This window comes from Dipodomys spectabilis, unplaced genomic scaffold (genome assembly GCF_019054845.1).
Source record: "Dipodomys spectabilis isolate Male_0828 unplaced genomic scaffold, ASM1905484v1 ptg000002l, whole genome shotgun sequence".
Classification (NCBI taxonomy): Eukaryota; Metazoa; Chordata; class Mammalia; order Rodentia; family Heteromyidae; genus Dipodomys; species Dipodomys spectabilis.
The window spans coordinates 5,247,780-5,270,685 of record NW_024870679.1 but is presented as its reverse complement, the minus strand read 5'-3'; the positions used below and the strand labels follow the sequence as shown (position 1 = coordinate 5,270,685).

The following is a 22,906-nucleotide window of genomic DNA, read 5'->3' as shown; positions in this document are numbered from 1 at the left end:
TGGATCTCAGTTTATACATCATTTCCTGATGATCATGTATCCCAGCAGAGTCGCCTGTATTTCCCTGAACTGGAATTATTCAGTCTTACCTCTGGGCTGTGACACTGATTTCTGTGGAAGTGAAAATAAGTCTGGCTCTTTCCAGGCAGCTTAAAAACCAAGTCTGTATACTTGTCAAATGGTTGAACGAACAGATGCATAAACAAATATGCTCATGAAACAAAACTAAGCGATAAAAGCAGAATACACAATTGAACAATACAGACATTTTTGTAAACATGTGGCTATACAAAAGAAACTAAGTACTAGGGGAAAACATGTAACAAAACAGAAGTGTAATGGATGATCATTTGAGTGAGAAAGAGGGAGAAAAAAAAAGGGGCTTTGGTCTTTTTTTCCAAGGAAACTTTTTCATGTTTCCTTAGCGTTTTCTCAATTTTTCAAAATGCAAGACTACTAACTTCACAAAAAAGGTCAAGTTGTTACAAAAAAGTATATGCTGCCTTGAGTCATAATTAAACACTTCAGTCATAATTAAACAACATATGCCTACTATGAATACATATCTCCACTATCATGTAGCAAAAGCCGACATGGAAATATAATCTGAGGCAGTCTTTCAGAACCATACAATATTTACACATTTTATAGACTGAATAGCAAAGGCCTCAAAAGAGCTCAATACAATTCAACTGGATTCAAGCTTTAAGATTTAGACTGCCAGAAATGACTCTTTTCATCTCAAAACCATTCAGTAAGAGTGAGCTCTGCTGGGCGTCATCTGCCTGGCTTGTGCCAGGTCTATGGTTAGTTTGTTTCAGAACCTCTAATTAGCTGCCTTATCTTCTGCTCAAAATTCTTCTGCTGCTAACTTTAAATCGTCCAAATTAATTGAAATACTGTAGTAATTTCAGATGCACATTCTCAAAATTAACAATGCCTAACATAAAATCACCCATAAATCTGCTGGGTATCAACAGTCACTTAATAAATTCTGCAGAAGAGACCATATCCCACTGCTGATTTGCACTATACTATGCATACAACCAAGCCTCAATGTAAGTAAAATCCACAGACGCTTTCCAGAAGGAACTCTAGGGCCAAACATATTACCGAGGCAATGTGCCCTTAGATAAACTATTTAACCTTTCAGAGATTTGCTTTCCCCACTGAAAAATTCCCATGACCTATGATGGAATGTTAACTTCCAGGATTGTGACATGCAAGATTTTAATTTCAATTTTCCCTAACACTTTCTTGGCTGTGTACTCTTACATAAGCATGCATATTAGAATTTGTCTCAGCAGAGAACTGGAGGCAGGAGCCTCTGGCAAACACTGCTAGGTATGAGATATTCAGTTCATTGGTACAAGAGATTCCAGTCTTGCTTTGAAAACCATGTGGGTTTAAAAGTAAACCCTTCCCCAGCCTCGCTAGTCCCAACCAATACAGGAAATAAGGTTTTATGGGAAAAATCTAAGCAAAGAACTCAGATTTCAGTCTCACAAAAACTATGAGCTAATAAAGTGAATCTTACTTTAAGCTAATAAATTGAGGGTAACTTGTTACACAGTAAGAAAATGTGCACAGGCATGTATATAATGCCCATATATAATTGCCATCACATTACCATTGTTTAAACAGCACATACTGTGTGCTAAACCCTATAAAGTGCTTTATCTACTATTCCACTTAATCATCAACATAACACTATAGGTGCCAGCTACTATCATCATCATTTTTAGAGATGATAAAATAGGTAAACATTTCCCAAGATTAAACAGGTAGTACTGGAGACAAGAGCCAGTAGAGAGCCTTCAGTATTAAACCACAGCCCAGGGCTACTTCTGATGACTGGAGGTGTTGACAGGGGTAAAACTTTTTAATTCAGCCACAGAACTAAGAAAAGATTTTCTCTTTCTTTCCTCAGTATTACCAGAGTGGCAGGTTACCCCCATGAACTCCAGGTCTCCAAGGGTACATTTCCTGGCTCTCCAAAATTCTCTCCCTGACTCTTCCAACAAGAAGAGCATCTTTGTTCTCTCCTGTCCCTACAAACTGTACGGTATTAAATTTTGCTTGCTCCATTCCCTAATCTGACGAGCCATTCTATCCTAAATGAGTTGTTAACAGAGTTTGTGAACAAGGGATTATCACCTTGTATACACAGGATGCCTGAATTCAAAGGAGAGTAACTTGCTATTGTAGGCATGGTGGCAGGGTTATGAGAAAATGGATTGGGCATCGGGGAAACTATGGTATTTGCTACTAACCCAAACTGCCAGTTGGATGGTATAAGCCTTTCTTGGAAACTTCCAATCTCTGTTTATAGATATATTCCTCTAGATTTATCTCCTTTGATTCCAGAAAACAAATAGAAGACCCTAGAAACGGACAAAGAAAATGGAAGGAGCAGTGGCAAATTCAAACACCAGCCATGCCTGGGGATGAAGTGTCTGAGGGCCACTGTTCACCACGCAAACCAAGCTTCGCGTTCTTCCCTTCTAAGTCCATGAATTGGGGCTCCCCATTTTGCAAGTAGATATAGACTTCAGGTTGTCCAATCAAGGAAACCCTAACTGCAGCAACTCTTTTCAGAGATGAACATAGATGGTAAGGGCAGGCCAGCTGAAGTCCTCCTTGGAACTCTTGATAGACTGGGAAAAAGGAGCTATGAAGTCTGCCCCGGAGAATAACCTCAGTGGATAAGGAAGTGACCTCAGAGCCTGGGATCCTTTGCTGAGTTACAGTCAGGTGATTGACAGTCCGGTGATTACAGAGAAAAAAATGGGGACGTGAGACCCTGAAGGTCTAAGGTCCTGGATTCAATGCTGCTGTAAAGAAATACTTGGAACTTCCCAGTTACCTAAATTGGTGTCCCCTTCTCTTTTCCTTCCTTTCTTCACCTAGTTTGACAGGGGAGGGAGAGGAGTTGTTACATCCTAAGCAAAACAGTCTATTTGACAGAGTCGTAAATTGACCACCGCAACTGGTAGCAGGCTGCCTTCCTTTAAAACTCTTCAAAGCAAAGATACTCTACAGAGGGGTTACAGTTACATGAGCAAGGTAATGAGTCCATTTCCTATTGAGCATTGTTACGCCCTCCTTTGTTTTACCATCCCTTTCTTCCCCACTTCCCCAACTCCCCCCCCTCCACAAAGTTGTAAAATTCATTTTCAACATACTGTCTTGACATCTCACTGTTATAGTGGGTCATTCTGTATCCTTATTTCGGCATTTTGTTATTTCCTTTCCCATCCCCAAATTAGAAAAATGTATATACAAGATAAAAAAAAAAACAATAAGCTGGTATATTCCAGTAATTCCAGCTATCCAGAAAGCACAGGTGGGAAGATCATAATTTGGGGGTAACCCTGGGCAAAAAAAAAAAACTTTATGCAAAATATAACTAAAGAGAAAGGGCTAAAGGGGCATTGTTCAAGTGCTAGATCATAGCTCTGGCACAACAACAACAAAAACTGAAAAGATAAGATGCAGTATAGTAAGGCGGGATGAGATGAGATGGGATAGGGGAAGGGTACATTGGAAAGCAGAAAAATAAGGGAAAAGAAAGGAAGGGATGGGAGGGGAAAAGAGACAGAAAGGGGAGGGAAGGGAAGGAAAGAGAAGGGATTTTGTCCACATTATTTGACCTAACTTAATCAAACAATATTAGAGTTTTGAAGATTTATATATATATATATATATATATATATATATATATATATATCAGTCATTTCTCCAAAAAAGTTTGCAGCCATTTAAACCCTAAGAAACTTATGTATCTGTAGATAGATAGATAGATAGATAGATAGATAGATAGATAGATAGATCTGTATCCCCTCAACATTATGTACAGCCATGTATTTTTTCTAATTTTGCCAATTTTCAAAGGTAAAATAAATGTTCTTTCATTCTTTCAGTTAATATATCTTTTTCTAGTATTGAGATTAAACTTGTTCCATTTTAAAAAAGACTCTTCAATGCTAGTGAAATCACTGTTACTGATGTATCTGTTAGGCATTCTGTTCTTGCTCTCTCTATATTTATTTTTTCAGCAACTTCCCTCCCAGCAACATTTAGCATCAATAATACCAGTTATAAGCCTATACCACAGATGCAGATGGCTCATCATACTCCATATTCCAGACACTGGTATTAAGAATATCGTTTGTATTTCTTATCTCTCCAACAAAATTCCTGTCCTCTAACACAAAAATTAGTTATTCCAAAAAGAAAAATGATCTGTAAAAAAAGATGAAGATTTTCCTTCCATTCAAATAAAAACATTTGAAATCAACTTCATTTGAATATGCCAAAGGATAACTAATTACCAATATGAGTCATTTGGACAGAATTTCCACAAACTTCACTCCAATGTTATAATTATGTTGACAGCTATTCTCAGCAGATTTATATAGAATTGTGCTATTAAATCTGATAAGGAATAATATCCTCTCTCATGGTATCAACTGGCTATCACATCTAAAATCATTATTAAAAGCTAGCATATTTTGACCCAATTGGCTTCCTTCATTGCTTTAAAAAATTACATTTTATTATGTTTAAGTAAGTGTACAAAGGAGTTACCATTCAACAAATCAGTTTATGAATCCAATACATCTTGATCAATACTTTCATTTGAAACTTTAGAGCTCACAGGGTGTTAATGACTCACATCTATAATCTTAGTTACTCAGGAGGCAGAGATTTGAGATTCATGAATTGAATCCAGCCCAAGCAGAAAATCCTTGAGACTCTTATCTTCCACTAACCAGCAAAAAGCCAGAAGTGAAGCTGTAGTTCAAGTGGTAGAGCACCAACCTTAAGCAAAAAGCTTGGGGGACAGTGCCCAGGCTCTGGTACTGGCGCAAAAACAATCAGAAATACACTTAGACCTAACATGAAATGAGGACCTTATCAATCTGCAAGAAATTTCTGAAGTGTTCTTGTCTATTTAGCATTACATGGCACATTCTTTTTCCTCTGATATGGAATAGGATTCAACTAGTATAGCCACAGATTTCAAAACAAAAACAGAAAAAGAAGCCTGTATCTGATCTTATCAATGATAAACATTCTAAGTAGCACATTAAGTTCAAGATATCTAGCCCAGCTCTGGTGGCTCACGCCTGTAATCCTAGCTACTCAGGAGGCTGAGATCTTCAGCCTGTAATCCTAGCTACTCAGGAGGCTGAGATCTGAGGATCAAGGTTCAAAGCCAACCTGGGCAGGAAAGTCCGTAAGACTCTTATCTCCAAAAAACCACTTGAAAACCAGAAGAGGTGCTGTGGCCCAAGCGGTAGAGCGCTTGCCTTGAGCTGAAGAGTGCAGAGATAGCGCCCAGGCCCAGAGTTCAAGCCCCACGGCTGACCAAATAAAAAAAAAAATTCAAGATACCTTCATTCAATGTATTCTTCTGAAGACATAATTATCAATAATAAACAAAATTGTATCACAGGAAATAGGTTCCACATCTAACAATTATTTCAATAATCACATTACAGATTCTCTGTTTTCCAGAGAAGATCCCCAAAGTTTATCTTCGAAGGTTCCTCTGCCCTCAGTTGCTATTCAGATGGTGGCTGAGCACAGGAAAAGACTTGCTTGGCAAGGCATGCACAGACCTGCCAGACAGCAGGAGTGATCCTTTGTGAACTCAGAATGAGCCTTGAAAAGGAGAAATAAATCCTCAAATGGAAAAAAAAAAAAAAAGACACGAGCCAGATACTGTGATGTTCATTTCAGAAATCTGTTATCATGGTAAAGGGAATTAGAAAGGTAGTCCTGAAAATAACTACAAGAAGATCAACTGCCTCAGTGCAAAACTAGTCTTATTGTTCATAGTTTAATAGAAGCTGGGGGGGAAAATCAGCTTTTTAAAAACCAGAGCATGCTCCCTGGCATTTGTTCCCAGCTTGGATTTCTCATTTCTCTGCAATGAATCTTAATGGCTTCTACTGTCCCACTTTTTTTCAAGTTCATTTCTCTCAATGTGAAATATATACCGTTATACATGTGCAATTATGCTCCCAATATTTAGATTTGGACTTATATTTAAGAAGAAATGAGTTGGGGAAGTGACAGAAGAGACAAGTAGGTTTGACTGATTAATATAGAAATGCTACAACATACAAAAACCATTACTAATTACAGACAAAAGCTTGTTTACTGAAACCTTCAAAAACATGCCTTTGTTTCTCACATTAAAAAATAAAAGATAAACTGAAGAGTATATTTTAAGATCAGTGACTTAAAAAATACTAGGCTGGTGTTTTCTCAGCAATTTTATTTTCTATTTGTAGACAAAATATGATATTTGTCTATTAAGCAAATTAATAGCATATTGAAAAGCAAATTTAAAAGAATTAATGCACTTTAGATTCGGAATGCATTTAGGAATTCTCTGAAATTAAAACATAAAGTAGAAATACATTAAGTTGTAATCCAATACTATAACATAATAAACATTACTATAACATAATAAAAATTTTATTTATGTGAACAAAACAATCTATACATGAAACAACTGAAAAGCAATTTAAGCCCACATATGATTGTCTTCCAATTAATTTTGCTCTTTTACTTGCTCTGTGTAAATATGTATAAATGTTTATAAGACTATCCCCTCATTGCTTTTAAGATACAAATGAATCCACATATAAAATACCATATAGTGTATAATAATAAACTAATTATGCACATATTAATATAGATATGCAATCAAAAGTTCTATCTATACCTATTCCTTTCCTAGGAAGAATATAAATTTGGTGGATGGGGGTGGCATGTTTCTTTAATTAGTAATATTGCTAAGCTTACTGTCACATAGACAAGAAACTGGTAATGCAAGAAAAAATTACTTGAAACTGGTTGCTAGTGGCTTATACCTTTAATCCCAGCAACTCAAGAGGCTGAGATCTTAGGATCACCAACAAGCAGTCCCTGAGATTTTTATCTCAAATTAACCAGTAAAAACCTGGAAGTGGGGGCTGGGAAGGTGGCTCAGTGGTAGAGCGCTTGCCTTGCATGCATGGGGCCCTGGGTTCCATTCCTCAGCACCACATAAGAAAAAAGAAAAAAGCCGGAAGTGGCGCTGTGGCTCAAGTGGTAGATCGCTAGCCTTGAGCTGAAAAGCTGAGGGACAGCGCCCAGGCCCAGAGTTCAGGCCCCACGACCAACCCCCAAAAAACAAAAACAAAAACAAAAACAAAACCTGAAAGTGGAGATGTGACTGAAATGATAAAGAGTGCTGCCTTGAGAAAACTCTGACTTCAAAACCCCAGTACCAGCACAAAAGAACAAAACAAAAACAAAAAAAGAAAAAGAAGTTATCTGAAGTCCTTTCTTAATATAAGACCAAGAAAAAAGAAAAAGAAAAAGCTGGGCACTGGTGATGAGTGGTTCACACTTGCAATCCCAGCAATTCAGGAGGTTGAGATCTGAGAACCACAGTTCAAAGCTAGCCTGGGCAAGAAAGTCCATGAGATTCTTAGTTCCAATTAATCACCCCAAATCCAGAAGTAGTGATGTGGCTCAAGTGGTAGAACACTAGCCTTGAGCACACAAACTCAGGGCCTCAGGTACAGCACCCAGGCCATAAGTTCAAAGCCCCAGGTTCAACACACACCACACACACACACACACACACACACACACACACACACACACACGCATACACACACATGCATACACACACGCATACACACACACATACAGGAAATGGATAAATGTCGATCTTATCTACTCAAAAGAGGAAGTGAATATCTTGAAAGATGCTTCTTGCTAAGAAATGGTTAAGACAACTCCTTGGTGAGTAAGAACTCAGCCGTTGTAAGTCACTGGTATCTTTTTTAATCAAAGAGATAAAGCACAAGTGAATCCAGAGCTCTCAGAAAGAATTCATCAATTTAACCATAATCTGTTCATTTACCATTCAAGGTTACCACAGATCACATATGTATCTTCAGCTCAGAAAGGGAGTGAATTACCTAAACATTTTTCATCTATCCATCTAATCTGTAAGCAGCACAACACCAAACAATATACCTAAATGTTCTGAATGCTAGTGACTGAGGACTTCAATACGGGATGCAGAGATACACAACTATAAGATATCTTTTTGCAGAAGTCTAAAAACATACACTCAGTGAAAAGCACACACACCCTGGCATACAGACTTGCCACATACAAATGGAAATAAATCTTACACTTAGATGGAAGGAATTTTTTTAAAGCTCAGTCAGTATTAAAATTTAATTGGTAACTTTGACCTTGAGTGCCATTTTAGGTGAAAAATATTACACCAGTGCTTGGATTTTTCTTGAGATTTATGATCTCAAGCCTAGCACCTCCGTGTTCCTGAAATAATTGATCTGTCTGTTACAAGTGTTGTTTCCCTGATCCCAACATCTGTCTCGGAAACACAAGTACAAGTTGATGAAAATACCCTGTTCTATTTAAGCAATTCAAAGAAGCCTCCAGATTATGCAGCTAGCACATTATTATATTTTTAGAAGCAGTCCGGATTATAAGTTGGTATGTTGCTTAGCACACAATAGAAGATAAGAAAAAGAAATAGAGAAAAGCCATTTGCAAATATTGTCTGTAAAGATTAAGCACCATAATTAATAAGAGAGTTTTAAATGTACTAACAAGCCATATATAATACAGTGGTTGGGCTGACATCATTCTTGAATTTAAAAAGAATTGTACAATGTAAATTCAATCTGGGGGCTTATTTTCTTTATTAAAATTATAAACACCAATAATTTCATGTAAAAAAAAGAACTTCAACAATTATTGTTCAATCTGTAAAGGTAAACAAAAGATCATCAAAGCTACTCAATAAGCAGGGAACAAAAGAAGATTTGAAAATAACTGTAAGGTAATTTCTTGCTTCAATGGAAACTCAGCATTCAAGGTATGTTTACAATGATAGGATGATTGGCAAATAACAAAGATTCTCCTCATGGCAAAATTACCAATACTACATAGTATGCTCTGATACAAATTCATTAATGGAATAAATACTATCATAGCATTTACTACATATTGGGTACTTTCAAAAGTACTCTGTCTGTATTACCTCATGGAATGCTCATAAGCACTTTGTAAGGTAGATACTGTTATTTGCCCACTTTCACAAATAAGAAAAGGACAGTACATGGAAAGAAAGCAATCTGACCAAGGTCAACCAGCAAAAAAAATAGCTAAGTCCAATCCTAAGCTCAGAGCAATGTGGCTCAGAGCCTGTGGCATGGTCCATTAATACATCAGGGAGAGGAATAATAAAACCTTAAAAACCCAGTACAGAAAACAATATATAGTCACCACCAATTCAAATGTAGTAAGTCCTTACTTCTAACACAACTATGCATTAAGTTCTCTTCCACTAGAAGGTCTATAAAAAGGTATAAAAAGGTGATTCACCTTTGCGCATGACTCTGAAATTTGAACCTGATGAAGTGCTTATACCTGGTTCCACAAATTGATTAATTTTTATTTTTCTATAAGCCACGCTAAGAGGGCCTGGAAAGTAGTCAGGGTGTTAGTGCTTGCAGATGTGAACAAAATTAGTTAGAAAAGGGAGGTTAAAAAGATCAAATGAATTTCCATAGTTAAACAGAATGTTCCTAGAAGCAATCTTGAAGTCTCAACTTTGAAACAACTTGGATAAAACATACCCCAAAAGTGTGGAAATCTGCTGAACAAAACAGCCACATCAGAATGCACTTAAGACAGTTACCCAGCAGGAGTTAACTCTGAAGAGAGTATTTCCCTCCCCAACAGTATAACCCCTGTTTTCACTGTATTTGATGTTGGTATAATTTGTGGAAGGGAAGGGAAAAAACAAATTGTTTAAATAGGGATACAGGTGGACCCATTATAACAATGAGATGTACAGGACGTTAGGTCGAAAAACGAACTTTACAAATTTGATGGGGGGTGGGGGATGGGAAGGGGAAACAAAGGAGGAGGCAACAATGCTTGATAAGAAATGTACTCATTACCTTGCCCATGTAACTAACCCCTCTGTACGGTATTTTCACAATTAAAAAAAAAAAAAAGAAACTTGGCAACTGGCCAGTGGAAAGAAGCAGAAAGATAAAAATCAACCAAACACGTAATTCAAGCCTAAATCCAAAGCTGCCCCCCCCCTTGGAAGAAAAGGGGGATGTGGGGATGTCACCTCAACAGGTATTTCAACAAGATCATCAACTATTCTGTTAATGTGGGGGAAAAAATGAGAAATGTAATCAGACGCTCTTAATCGTGCCTAGTAGAAAACTATTCTGCATAGTTTTACAACACAACATACAAGAGTACTACTCTTACATTTGTAAATTTAGTCTTCACAAAGTTCTTAAAATCTATGAATTAAAATACCAGAAGAGCTGTATCTATAGCAAGCCATCCCCTTTAGGTTAAAAGAGTACAAATTCATTTTATTATTGAGCTATCTGGCCATATTTGGATTCTGTGAATTCTCTGTAGTTTCCTCTCACATAATCTAAGATCCTGGAAAATTCTGGCTATAAAGTAAATTGCTAAGAATTAACTGTGTCCCTACTGACACATTATGCACAGAGAAATCTACTTCTCTGGAGAGAAATAGACTAAATAAAAATACCCATAGAAGAAAGAAAGGACATTTAAAAATAACATTTGTAAAGGTTAGAAGGCATTCTGAAAAAGAAATACAATGCCCATACCAAAAAATTCCTATGTTCACAGTCATACACTCCTACCAAGTAGAAGCCACTTCTACAGGTTATCAGCGTCCCCTGCAAAGTAGATTGCCTTGGGAAAGTCAGGTTATTAAATAGTAAACCAGAGCCCTATGTTTTCATGGCTTCTTTTTTTTTTTTTTTAAACTCCCGTAGTTAAAAGATTTAAACTGATCTCAAACATGTGAAGCAATTTCTCGCCAGAGGCAACAATGCTCCTATATAAACCTCAGACAGCTCATAAACTAGCTGGGCTAATGATGGGTGTGGTTTCAGTTAAAAGCTATTATGCTTTGAAAACTAAACTTTACAACTAGGGGAACACTGCTTAAGAACAGCAAACAAAACAAAGCACACAATCCACTTTATTCTCCAGCTAGGCTGCCCTGCAATTTACTCTAGGGAGTTTGTGTGTCTGGTCTTCTTGACCGGTGAGTACCTTTACCTACAAGTGTTAGATGATCAGGTACAGAACAAAATATTCACTCATTAAACCATGGAAGGCATTGCTTAATGTCTGGAGAAAAAAAAAGAAGTAAATGGTAACATAAAGACAGGGCAAATCTCACAAAGTTGATCAGAAAATAACTATTTGCTGCAGGTGAAACATTAGTCTCCAAAATGACAATTGTTCAGAAAGTCTTAGACTCATGCTTCTGTTATGAAATCCTATACAGATAAATAGATATATACATATGTATAGGTGTATATGTAAATATACACATACATGTATGTGTGTGTGCACATATATATATGTATATGTATACGTAAGTATATGTGTGTATATATGTATACATACATACAGAATAAAGAAACTCCTAAATAGGGAGGGTTCCCATTGTATGCTTTCCCCTCAAAACATCAATTTTTAAGTGCCACTTTGCTAGCTGAATTTCTTACATAATTAAGAGGGAAAAAGGAGAGGGTGCTAGGTAGACTGGCATTCACAAGCCACCCTGAGGCTGCTCAGTAAGCAAGTAACCAGCTCAACTGCTAGCTATGGAGTGTGGAACTGGGGATTATTCAACTTGTGAATGATTTACACTTTAGACCTTCACCTCCTGGTCACCCAGTATATACCAAACTGCAAGGAGCAAAGGCCAAACAATCAGAATGGCCTTTCTACAGCAATTTGTGTATGCATTCAGTCACTTCACTGACGTCATTACAGGATGTACAATCAGAGACACACCTGGATCCACTGGTCTGGGAGCCCTTCGGAGTCCATTGGTCCGTTTCTGTGCAGAAAGGGAAACAAAACAAAACAAAACAAAGATGTGTTGGTGATTTAGCATTATGAAATCATATTACCTCTGATCGATTGACCTTTGAGTAAAGGTCAATCAAACTGGCATTTTTTTTTCCAGTGAAAAGCATGGATACATTTGAGAGGGGGGAAAAAGTCTCTTAACTGTTATTTTTGTAAGTTAACTTCAGTATTTCTCCAATAAGTCTTCCCTTTGAATATTCTTATAAGTCACTGATATCAAAGAGAAATATTTTCCTACCAACTCTACAGACATTGTCACCGTTTTTTAATTTTTTTAAAACTCATAGTGACTGAAGGTCATAAGACAAAGCCAGGCAGCCATTGTTGGGTGGAAAATGGTCCCAGCTAAGATTATAAGCGACTGCCTTAAACTGATCTTGAACTCAGCTAGGTGGGTGGACTCTGATAGACCAGTGGCTGAAGGCATCTCAAAACAAAATACCAAAGCTCTGATTATAGGACACACCAAGGTGAGAATGGTGCTTCATCATGGATAAACTATACTTGAAAAAAACTTTATTTTTAAGCAGTTTGTGAAGACATGCAGTCTATAAACCTTCAAAGTGAATCATTATTTTATTGTTTATTTTTTGCGCTGGTACTGGGGCTTGAAGTCGGGGCCTGGGCGCTGTCCCTGAGCTGTTTTGCTTAAGGGTGGCACTCTACCACTTGCTTCGAAGCTCTAGCCACTTCTGGCTTCTTAATAGGAGATAAAAATCTCACAGACTTTCCTGTCTGGGCTGGATTTCCAACCATGATTCTCAGATTTCAGCCTACTGAGTGGTTAGGATTACAGGGGCCCAACTGTGGATCCTCATGATAGAAAACAAATCCAGAAAAAAAAAACAACTATATATTCTATAACTTACACATAAAATGAAAACCAAAAGATTTTTTAAAAAGCTTTGAAAATATACAATTACACATTTGATTTCACAAGCATTGAATTCATCCCCACCTAATAAATGTGGCGATCTCTAATTAAGAAGGGCTTGACTGTTTTTACTTTTTTCTCATTACAACTGAATGAGAAGCTAAGTATGGGCCGCACCCATGATTCAGATTTTCACCACAGCAATTTTCTTTTTTTATGTTGGGGTTTGTGTCTGGGGTGGAGATGTGAGGCACGGTTGCATTGAGCACACACTTAGGCTTTGCTTATCAGCCATGAGTTCTTTGGGGTATTGTAAAAACAGGGTTTTTCAGGCTTCCAAAAGGGCCTGGAAGCCATATCTAGCAGATTTCCTAGGTTCTCAGGTGAAAGCCAATTGGAAAAACTTTAGAAACGTAACTTTTGTTTTTTACCCCCACTATTTTGAAAAGAGATTCGTAAGAGACTAATAGGATCATTAAAATCAGCATTTGAAGTCCTGTTGAGCAAGACAGATCACTTTACTGGAAACGATAATAAAAGAGTCCTGTGAAGGAGAGAAAAATGTTGCTCAGGACTTCTAGGTGGCTGAACTAGAGAGAGGGGAATCTTGACAGTTACATAAAAAGCAAACTGCCTTCAAAGGAAAAACAAAACAAAACTCTTTTCTACCTGGAATTTCACAAAACCTTTTGGACATCTCTGTATTGGACAACACAAATGGCATTATTTTCAGCAGGACAGTAAACAATGACAGCTCTCTTGCCTCTATTTATTTCTCACATATCCCAGAACCTCTTTCCACTGATGCTATACTTTTTACTACCAAATGCCATGGGAGGTAAGAAAGGAATTCAACGTTTTGGTGTGAGTCCTAGAATTCCCCACGTCTTGACTGGTTTGAAAGTAAAAAATTTAAGTAAGAAGAGAACCTGAGTTCAAGAGCAACCCTGAAGATTTTTAATGGTTATGCAAGTATTCAGAGTATAGATTAGTGAAGATGACTGAGTTCAAAATCAAATCTCTTCTGGTTTTATCATCTATAAAACATGGATATCATAACAGCACTTGTTTCATAGGGCTGCTGGGAAGAATTCAGTGAGTTCATTTATGTTAAATGCATGGAATAGTTCTTGTCAACTGGCAAGGATTTTTAAATGATAGCTTATGAGTACTTCATTATTATTAACTTCATGGAAATTTGAATGTTTCAATTCACATCAAAGATAAATGCTGCTTCTAGGTTATTGCTATGCTGTTTGTTGTTGCTGTTGTTTGGGGAGGTTGGTTGTTTTGGAGATTGGGTCTCACTATGCTGCTCAGGCTGGTCTGGAATTCCTGGACATAAAGAATTATCCTGCTTCTGCCTCCTGAGTAGCTGGATTATAGTCAGACACCTATGTTCCAGTCTTGCCTTACTGTTTGTGTTTTCAGTGTTCCTGGTGAAAAGCTGTTGCAAATCAGTCACTCTCAAAACAAAAACTTTTCTACAGAAAAGGCAGATAGTAGAATAAACTATGTAGTAAATGTTTTGTTTTCTGTTTTGTGGTTTTTGGGGAGGTCTTGTTTCATTTTGTTTGCCAGTCCTGGGGCCTGAACTCAGGGACTGGGCACTGTCCCTGAGCTTCTTTTGCTCAAGGCTAGTGCTCTACCACTTGAGCCACAGCACCACTTCTGGCTTTTTCTGTTTAGGTGGTACTGAGGAATCAAACCCAGGGCTTCATGCATGCTAGGCAAGCACTCTACCACTGAGTCACCTTCCCAACCCAATGAATAAAATTTAAAAAGTAGAAAATTTTACAAATGAGAAATTTTAGGCATTTAGCTCATATGGATAAACTGAGATTTACTGTACTTTAAAAGCCCCTAAAATGCATTCTGTATTATAAAAAAAAAACATGGAATATATTTTTAATTATTTTTAAATAGTTATACAAAGGAGTAGCCATTCACAAAGCATTTTATGAATAAAATGCATTATGATCAATCTCACTCCTTTCAACATTCTCACCCATGTCTCCCTTCCCGCACCCTTCTTAATTCTGTAACCAATACATTGAATTCTTGATTGCATTCTCCCTCTCCTCTCTTCATTCATCTACCCTTTTCCCCTTGACACCACTTCTCCCCCCACCCCCCTTTCAAGTACCAGCTTCCTAGAGTTTATTTTGTTGAACTTTGACTTGGCTTTTCTAAGGAATTATGCTATTTGAGTTGTTCGGAATGTGTTTCAACTGTTATCCTGGCACCCCTAACTTATAGCCTCAAAACTTTGGAAAGAAGAGGGAAGGCAAGAAGGACCTATGCATTTCTCTGGAAGCTCTCAGTTAAACTCCAGGAAAACTAGGAAACCTATCCTTGGCCCTTCTCAGTCTCTTCTGATCTACTAAGGGGTAGGGGAAGGGCACACCTAACTCTATAAGCACTACCAATATTTCTTTTTTCACTATCTATTACCTTGTCTTTGTCTTTAACAAAAATACTCTTAGTGTCCAATAATCTCTCTGTCTTTTCTTAGCTCTTTGGGGAAATAAACTAATTCTCTCTGCTGATTTTACCAATAAGACAAGCAAAGCTCCATTTGTTACATGGAAGCTGGCTTTGCTCCTTCTGTTTTAAATGGCACCAGAGACTAGAATACAAGTAGCTGAGCAGGTATGTAATGATAAACTCTCATCTTATAGTCAGAGAGAGTTATATAGAGAGCTATAGTGGATGTCCGATGAAAATGTCCAGGAATGGTTACAGAGACCTGAGTCCTGGGGCTATTGAAAACTGACCTACTCTGAAGAAGACATATAATTAAAAAAAAAATTCACAATCATAGGTATTGAAAATGAGACAAAAGAGAATTCTAAACCAGTACAAAGTAAGAAAGAAGGTCTTCCAAAAAAGGGAAAAAAAACTGCATTCTTAATATTCTTTGCTATACCTTTTCCTTAAATCAACCAAGATTTCAAGTAGCTTGACAAAAGAGATTTTTTCACTCAAAGTAGACATTATTAGTGTAGTCACACATTAAATAAAATTATACTTGTTATGTTTAAGCAAAAAAAAAAAACCCATCTCTAAAAATGATGCTACATTTAAAAACATCAATGTGAAAATTAATTCATTAATAGGCTTATGTGAAAGTTTTAAGAGTATAAAGTGTCCTGGAGAATTAATAATGTGAAAAATTAACCACTTCTTATTAGCACACTTCATTTCTGTAAATGCAACTATTTCATACTGCCTCATCATTTTCTCAGGAAAAAAAATAATACATGTATCTAATAGAATAAATGTTAAGTAATACCAAGACAAAGTTCAGAGTTCAATAATTCAGACTGGGTGAGAAAGGAAAGCAGAAAGGTCTGCTTTGACAAAACCATGTTATCAAAACAATCCTGATAGCACAGACATTTTTTTTTTTAAGTTCCATTTGGAAACACTACAAGAAATTGTGGTTAATTTGTTTGCCTAAAAGACCTTTATGGCCTGTTATTTTTAATACTTTTGCCTTGTTACATATTTCTTCATCTAGCTCTGGATTATAAAGTAAACTCAACTTATATATTAAATCGCTCTTTCCCATGCATTATACTCATAAATTGATAGGTTGAATTGATATCCCTTTGAACAACTACTTAAAGATAATAAAAAAGAAGAGGGAAAAAAAAGAATTGTATCAGATTCTTAAGCCCTTTCTTATGTAAATTATGTTCTTCTGCAGCCCCCCAAATAGGAACAAGTGTCCCATATGACATCTTGTACTTTTCATTATTTTTACCAACTATGTAAATACAAATTGATTATACATACACAAAGAACATAATAATATATCACTTTCATAGAGTTTTGCTTTTTATTTTTTAGTTCGGGGGCTTGGTATAATTTTTAAATAAGAATAATTGGTACATATTAAATGACATTTTTTGTCATCCTGTTAATCAGAAACTCTCAGACTACTGTATTTTTGCTCCATATTACTAAACACACATTTTTGTATTTCATTTTCCTATACTATTTTTCCAAACAGTCTTTTCTATGGTAATTTTGCATTATCAGGTTAAAAAAAATTGTCACTCTTGGCTGATGGCCAATATAATGGTGTTCAGAATATGTCAGTCAAAGTTTTCATTCTTTTCTACTTTTTCAAGTTGTTTATTCCAAGAGGTAACAGGGATTGCATATTTCTAAGTCATGACGAGTTAAACTGCGTTCAAGCAAACAGACACGTTACCGGATCTTGATGTGACCAATAGGACATGGTGCAAACCGTGTTATTGCTCAAATAGAAAGCTGCTAGAAATGTGAAACAATATCCTAGCAGCAACAATATGAGAACTACCAGTATAGGCGAATGCTGGGTTTGGATAAAACATTTCAGGACAGAAGAGAAGTCTACCAGTTTCCTGCACTGATGACCATCATTCCTTCCCACAGAAAGTTCTCTTTCACACAGAGTCAAAATAGTGACATGTGCCCTCAACCTAAAACTTCCAAACTAAAACCAACAATTCCTCTGACTTCACTCAAGCATTTCATAGAGGATTACTCTCTCTATTCCATCTCTCTGGATCATCTTAAATAGCACATCAAACATTGGAAAGGTGCAAGCCTGCTTAGGTTAGTAAACAACTTGGAATACAAAGCTTATATAAAACAAAATTTAAACGTCAATCTTACCTCTGATGGTTTGAGCGGCCCTGGTTCTGAAACAAATGTGAAAATTGGCATTGTCAGTGCAAAGTTATTTGGGTCGGTTAGTTAGCAAACTCAGCCTGTCCTCTGCAGCGTGGCAAGACACTTTGGATTTGTTTTCTTAACTGCTACCTGTAATATATTTCCAGGGTCCCTCAGGCTGGGCTAGTAATTGTTTTGCAACTCGGGTTCTCTTACCTTATTGGCTTGTCAGAAGCATGACTCATAGTTCTAAATGACTTCTAGGTTAACCTTAACTTTTTCAATTGTACATTAAGCAATGCCAATCCAACCATGTAAAACTCCTTAAAACCAGAGTTTGAACCAGATTTATATGCAAGATACTTTTCTTTCCACACATGTTAAGAACTGAAACACACTAAGTAGCAAAGGTATTGCACTATTTTTGCCAACTACAATCTGTGTAGGATTCCATATGAAGAAGTTTTCCAGAAAGTAGCTTTCCAGTGACCAACTGTCCTTCATTTTTCTTTTTGAAAACAAAACTAGAGGATTTTTTTGTTTGTTTTCTTTTTTGGTCCTGGGGGCTCAAACCCAAGACATTGCACTTGCCTAGCAAGTGAGATCCAACCAAGCCCCCAAACTAGAGTTTGATATAGAAATAAAAACTTGAGTCAGGATTTGATCCAACACTCATTTTCCTGGCATTCTAAGTTTACTTTTTTATAAACAGGGCAACTTCTCAACTCCATTTCATTTCCTGAAATTGAGTGACAGTTATAAGTGACTCTGGGCTCTTAAAGTGAGCTACTGTGGTTCAAATGCAAAGGATCCCTCGGAGTTAAAATGTGCACTATGAATGGAAAACCGGTGGGCAGGTTTGTGTGTGTGCTTGAGTGCATGACTGTGTGCGCATGTGTGTGTGTGTGCGTGTGTGTGTGTGTGTGTGTGTGTGTGTGTGTGTGTGCGTGTGTGTGTGTACCTTGTACCATACCTAGGAGCACCTAGCTATGTTATAATCACCCCCAGACTGAGTGAAAAACCCTTTACCGCTGTAAGCCCGGATTTGAATGGGCATCTCTGTAACAGAATGATTCTTGGGGAAAGGATCTGAGAAGAGAACAAGCAATTGAAGGAGAGGACAGGAAAGCATGGGTGGGTCTAAGCTAGAGCTCTGTAGGGTGTTTCTCTAAAATGCTCTAAGAAGCCCTGAGGCCAGAGTTCAGGGAAAACTCCTACCAGAACACCTGAGAGCTGCCAGATTGCTTTATGCAGGTAGACTGCCTGGGGCAGTAGAACTAGATGTTGGTTTGGATTTTTGCTTTTTACTTTCCTTTTCTTTTCCTTTCTTTTTTTTTTTAAACTACTCTGGATTAATGACAATGGAAAACTTGGGAGCAAGAAGTCTGTATCCCTTTGTCAAGTTCAAATCCTACCACTCTGGCTCTCTCAGATGACTGTCTTCCATGGAGGTATGCTTCCCCAGGCCTAAAATCAGCACTTAGAAAGCAATACTCCGAGTGCTTCTATTTCCTCTTCTGAAGCTCGCACTTCTAGGAGAGCTGGTTAGGAAGAGGGTCTATGAAAGTACCTTCTGTCTGGCCTATACTCAAGTATCAAGTTATGTGAACATGAGTTCTTTGTTTGTTTTGTTTTGTTTTTTTCCTTGTGCTGATTCTGGTGCGTGAACCCAAGGCCTGAGGATTATCCCTTACCTTTTTCACTCAAGGCTAGTATGCTCTACTACTTAAGCCAGTTTCATTTCTGGCTTTTTTTTTAAATTGGAAATAAAAGTTTCATCCACTTCCTTGCCTGGGCTGGCTTTGAACCAGGATCCTCAGATCTCAGCCTCTTAAGCAGGCAGAATATACGTTTTTGATCCAAGGAGACTAAAGATGTTGGGTGACCTTTAAGTAGTGACTCCTTAATCTTACAGTTTACATGCTTATTAATGAGTATAGACTCAGCTATATGTACTTAATTTCAATTAAAATATCTAGTTCTTTTCCTGTTTCTTTTCATGCAAACATTTTAGTGCCACAGCGAAGGTCTTTTGTATAATGCTTTAAATGTATTATTTCTGGCACAACATCTATAAATAGATCATGTGGCCATAACTGTCATACGAAGCTTCACAAAGATCCTCTGGGTGCTCCTTGGTAAAATAAAATGATGTCTAATTTATATATACATCTTCACCCAAAGACCAGATCCAAAATGGAAGAACCTGCCTTACAGGCTCTTCATGTCTTATGGAAGACAGCTTGGCTGTGAATTAGTCAGTTCTTTGTGCAGATGAGAAACTGTCCACAGAACCCAGGAGGGCATGAGGCCCAGTCCCCTGAATGGGACTGATGCAAGAGGAAGAACAAAGTAGACTGACCCCTTCATTTTCTCCCCTTCTGTCTCTTGATTGCTTTCTTTGGTATATCATCAAGACAATCAGTTTTCCACAGAACACTCACTGGAGACACGAAGAACTGAATGACACAAATCCCCCTCTGGGTTTGAAGAGTGAGATGAGGCTTAGTGCTGGGTGAGATTCCCACTGCAAAGGCATGAAGCTGTTTCACAATATTCTCTTTTCTTTGCCATCATCCCCATCTTGATGGCCACTGCATCTATTTACCCTATTGCCCAGAACAGAGGCCCAATGCTTCTTATGGACATGGCATGGAGCAGCCAGCCCTCTGACCTACTCTAGTTGTGTCAATGACATAGACAGTCTGACAAAGTCTAAGTCTGTAAGCAGTCACATCTTAGGTAGGGTTTGTAGAAGAATCTGTTCGGAGTGTAGAAATTGGTTTTGAATTTGTGACCATGGACCTCTCCTTTACAGAAATAATCTAAATTCTCATTGTGCAAAAACTTGTTGACTTAGAAAAACCTAACAAACATTCTATCATAGGTATTTCAAATAAAAGATTGTTTTGGGCTGGAAGAATGGAACCAAGGCCTTTTCCTTTGGAGTATTCTGCAGAACAGCTGGTCTAATTTAGAAGGGCACAACCTCATCCTTTTATTTCTTCTCAGTTTATGCCAAAACCATTATGCAGGGCAGTTAGATCTCTGAAAAACTGTGTGTTTGTACAGGTCAGTACTGGATCTGGGATATCATCATCCACTGGATCAGATTACTACCATCCAATGTTCTTTGGCTGAATTCTGACCTAGAAGAAAGTTTGCTAGTTGAGATCTGCTATTAAAAAAAAATAATAATAATGTCTCTCTCCTGGGAACTTTCTTTGGATAGTAATTCAATCCTTCAAGTTTCTAAAACTTTTTAATCCTCAACTTGTCTTTACCCTGCAGCTTACTTCTCAGACTCCTATTGATCAAACTATAAAATGTTCTTACCCTTTCAAGAACCTTTCTAGATGGTGACTCACAACCCCTGGAGGGGTTTATACCTTGCATTCTTTCATCTCGTCCCAACGGGTTGAATGTAATTCAGAGAAGTGGTAAGACCCAAGCACTTGCAGAACTCCCGCTTCCATGCCAACAGAGCTCAATGTGCATATTTGTGTAAGATAAATCCTTTTCACAAAGGTCTTACACCCCCATTCTATAATTCACTTGGTTAAATACAAAATGCAGCCCAGTTACATTTGTTTTTTTCAACGTAAGTGGCCGACATTCTTTCACAAGTTGCTTTGTCTCTTATCTGGGGTGCTATTTCTTAAGACTAGACAAATCAGTGTCCAGTAAGATCCCTTGTCACCAAAGGGACCAACGAGAGCAATTACCAGTATGATTACTGAATGTGCATGCTTTGCCCTCATGTGTTTCTGTGATACACAGAATTATAGGGCAGCTGGATTGATCAAATTGTAGAGAAAGTTGCACAAATGCTATGTCTGAAAAGGGAAACAATGTTTTTTAGAAGGAGAGAGGAAGAAGAAGAAGAAAAAGTGGAAGGAGGAGGAGGAGGAAGCAGCAGCAAACCATAAATAATATTTGGAAAGAGGCTTTGATTTCCAAACTCTTTTTTAGAGCTATAAAAGAATCCAGCCATACAAAATAGTTCCCAATTCACTTTAATAATTATTAACGTATCATTAAACTTACCCAACAAGTTAAATGGAAGGAATAATAACTACTCTTGAATATAAAATTGTCTTGATGAGGAAAAAATAAAACAACCCTAATTTTTAGAAAAGGTTTTAAGTACTATCCAACCAAACTAAAGTTATTATTTTTTGTTATGAAATCAATGTTCAAGCTCCATTCGCTTCATATCAAAGCAACGTGGTAGAAGGCCCAAATAAAACTGAGATCTAAAAGATTTCCCTCTCATCCTAAAACATGCAATGTTATTTATGAAAAATGCCACTTTGGGGTGCAGGTTCTAGGTAAGATGCTTACAGGTTTAAACAGTTCAGATACCAAGACAACCTCCTTCTAATTAGAGAAAATTCCAGCCACAGAGCCAGCAAGCTGGCCTAGATTTAAAAAAAAAAAAAAGTGATTAAACAGATAAGAGAATAGGAAAAGCGCTTCTGTTAAATATTAGAGCAGCTGAGGCTTGCATTCCCGCTAAAGGAAAAGTTGTCTGCCCCAGCAATATTTGCCTTCCAATGTTACTTCCTTTGTTTAAACTTGAAAGATGTAGAACAAACTATATTGATCACCATCAGAGCAGGAAGTAGACCAAGGGGTTTTAGTCATGTATTATCGTGGGGTGGGGGTTGGGGGATATAAATGAGTGAAGGTTACTGTCTAGGATCAAACTTTCTTGGTGTGTCCTATGAGAAACACATGCTACCCTAGAATTACCCTTTGTAGTAGCTTGTTGAGAGAGACTCATATAATGGAGTTCATACCTACTCATTATTAACGCTGGAAAGTTTTCAGCGCACACTTCACAGCCCGTGTATGTGTTGATTATCAGGGTTGCTATGGTGACTGCAAAGGAGTCAAATCAAGTTCAGTGAAAGAAAGAGACTAGAACTGCTGGCCCTTTATTTGTATCCAGGCAAATGGTCAAATGTGAAGATGCAAACTAATCACCCAACTCTTCAGATTCATTTCTAGGTTGAATACTTTGTCTTCTTACAAAAAAATAAATTTATGTTGTTTTCATTCTTCAAATGTACTTAATTTAATAATCTATCATAGTGATATATTAGTATGAATAGAGTACTTCTATTCAGAAACTCACTGCAATTTTGGCAAGTATTTATTATTTTCAGGCTGAATGAAGATTAGATTCAAGGAACATAGAACATGAAATATGAAAGTTTTCTGAATTCAGGAAAGACAATGACTAAGCTAACTTTAGAAAAAGAAATGTCTAAAAGATGTTTTATGCCTGACATTAGTGGCTCTCGCCTGCAGTCCTAGCTACTCAGGAGGCTGAGATCTGAGGATCATGAATGGAAGCCAGGT

At 37.3% G+C, this 22,906-nt stretch overlaps 1 protein-coding gene across 2 annotated transcripts in view; it reads right to left on the bottom strand.

Moving 5' to 3' along the window:
* Positions 1-22,906, bottom strand: part of Vav3 (vav guanine nucleotide exchange factor 3) — a 347,236-nt gene that overhangs the window by 104,012 nt on the left and 220,318 nt on the right. For both annotated transcript variants that reach the window (XM_042675890.1, XM_042675882.1), the window contains exons 18-19: positions 17,543-17,568; positions 11,923-11,968 (exon numbers count right to left, since the gene is read on the bottom strand). In XM_042675890.1, the coding sequence (XP_042531824.1) occupies positions 11,923-11,968; positions 17,543-17,568 (72 nt within the window). The remainder of the gene's footprint in view (positions 1-11,922; positions 11,969-17,542; positions 17,569-22,906) is intronic.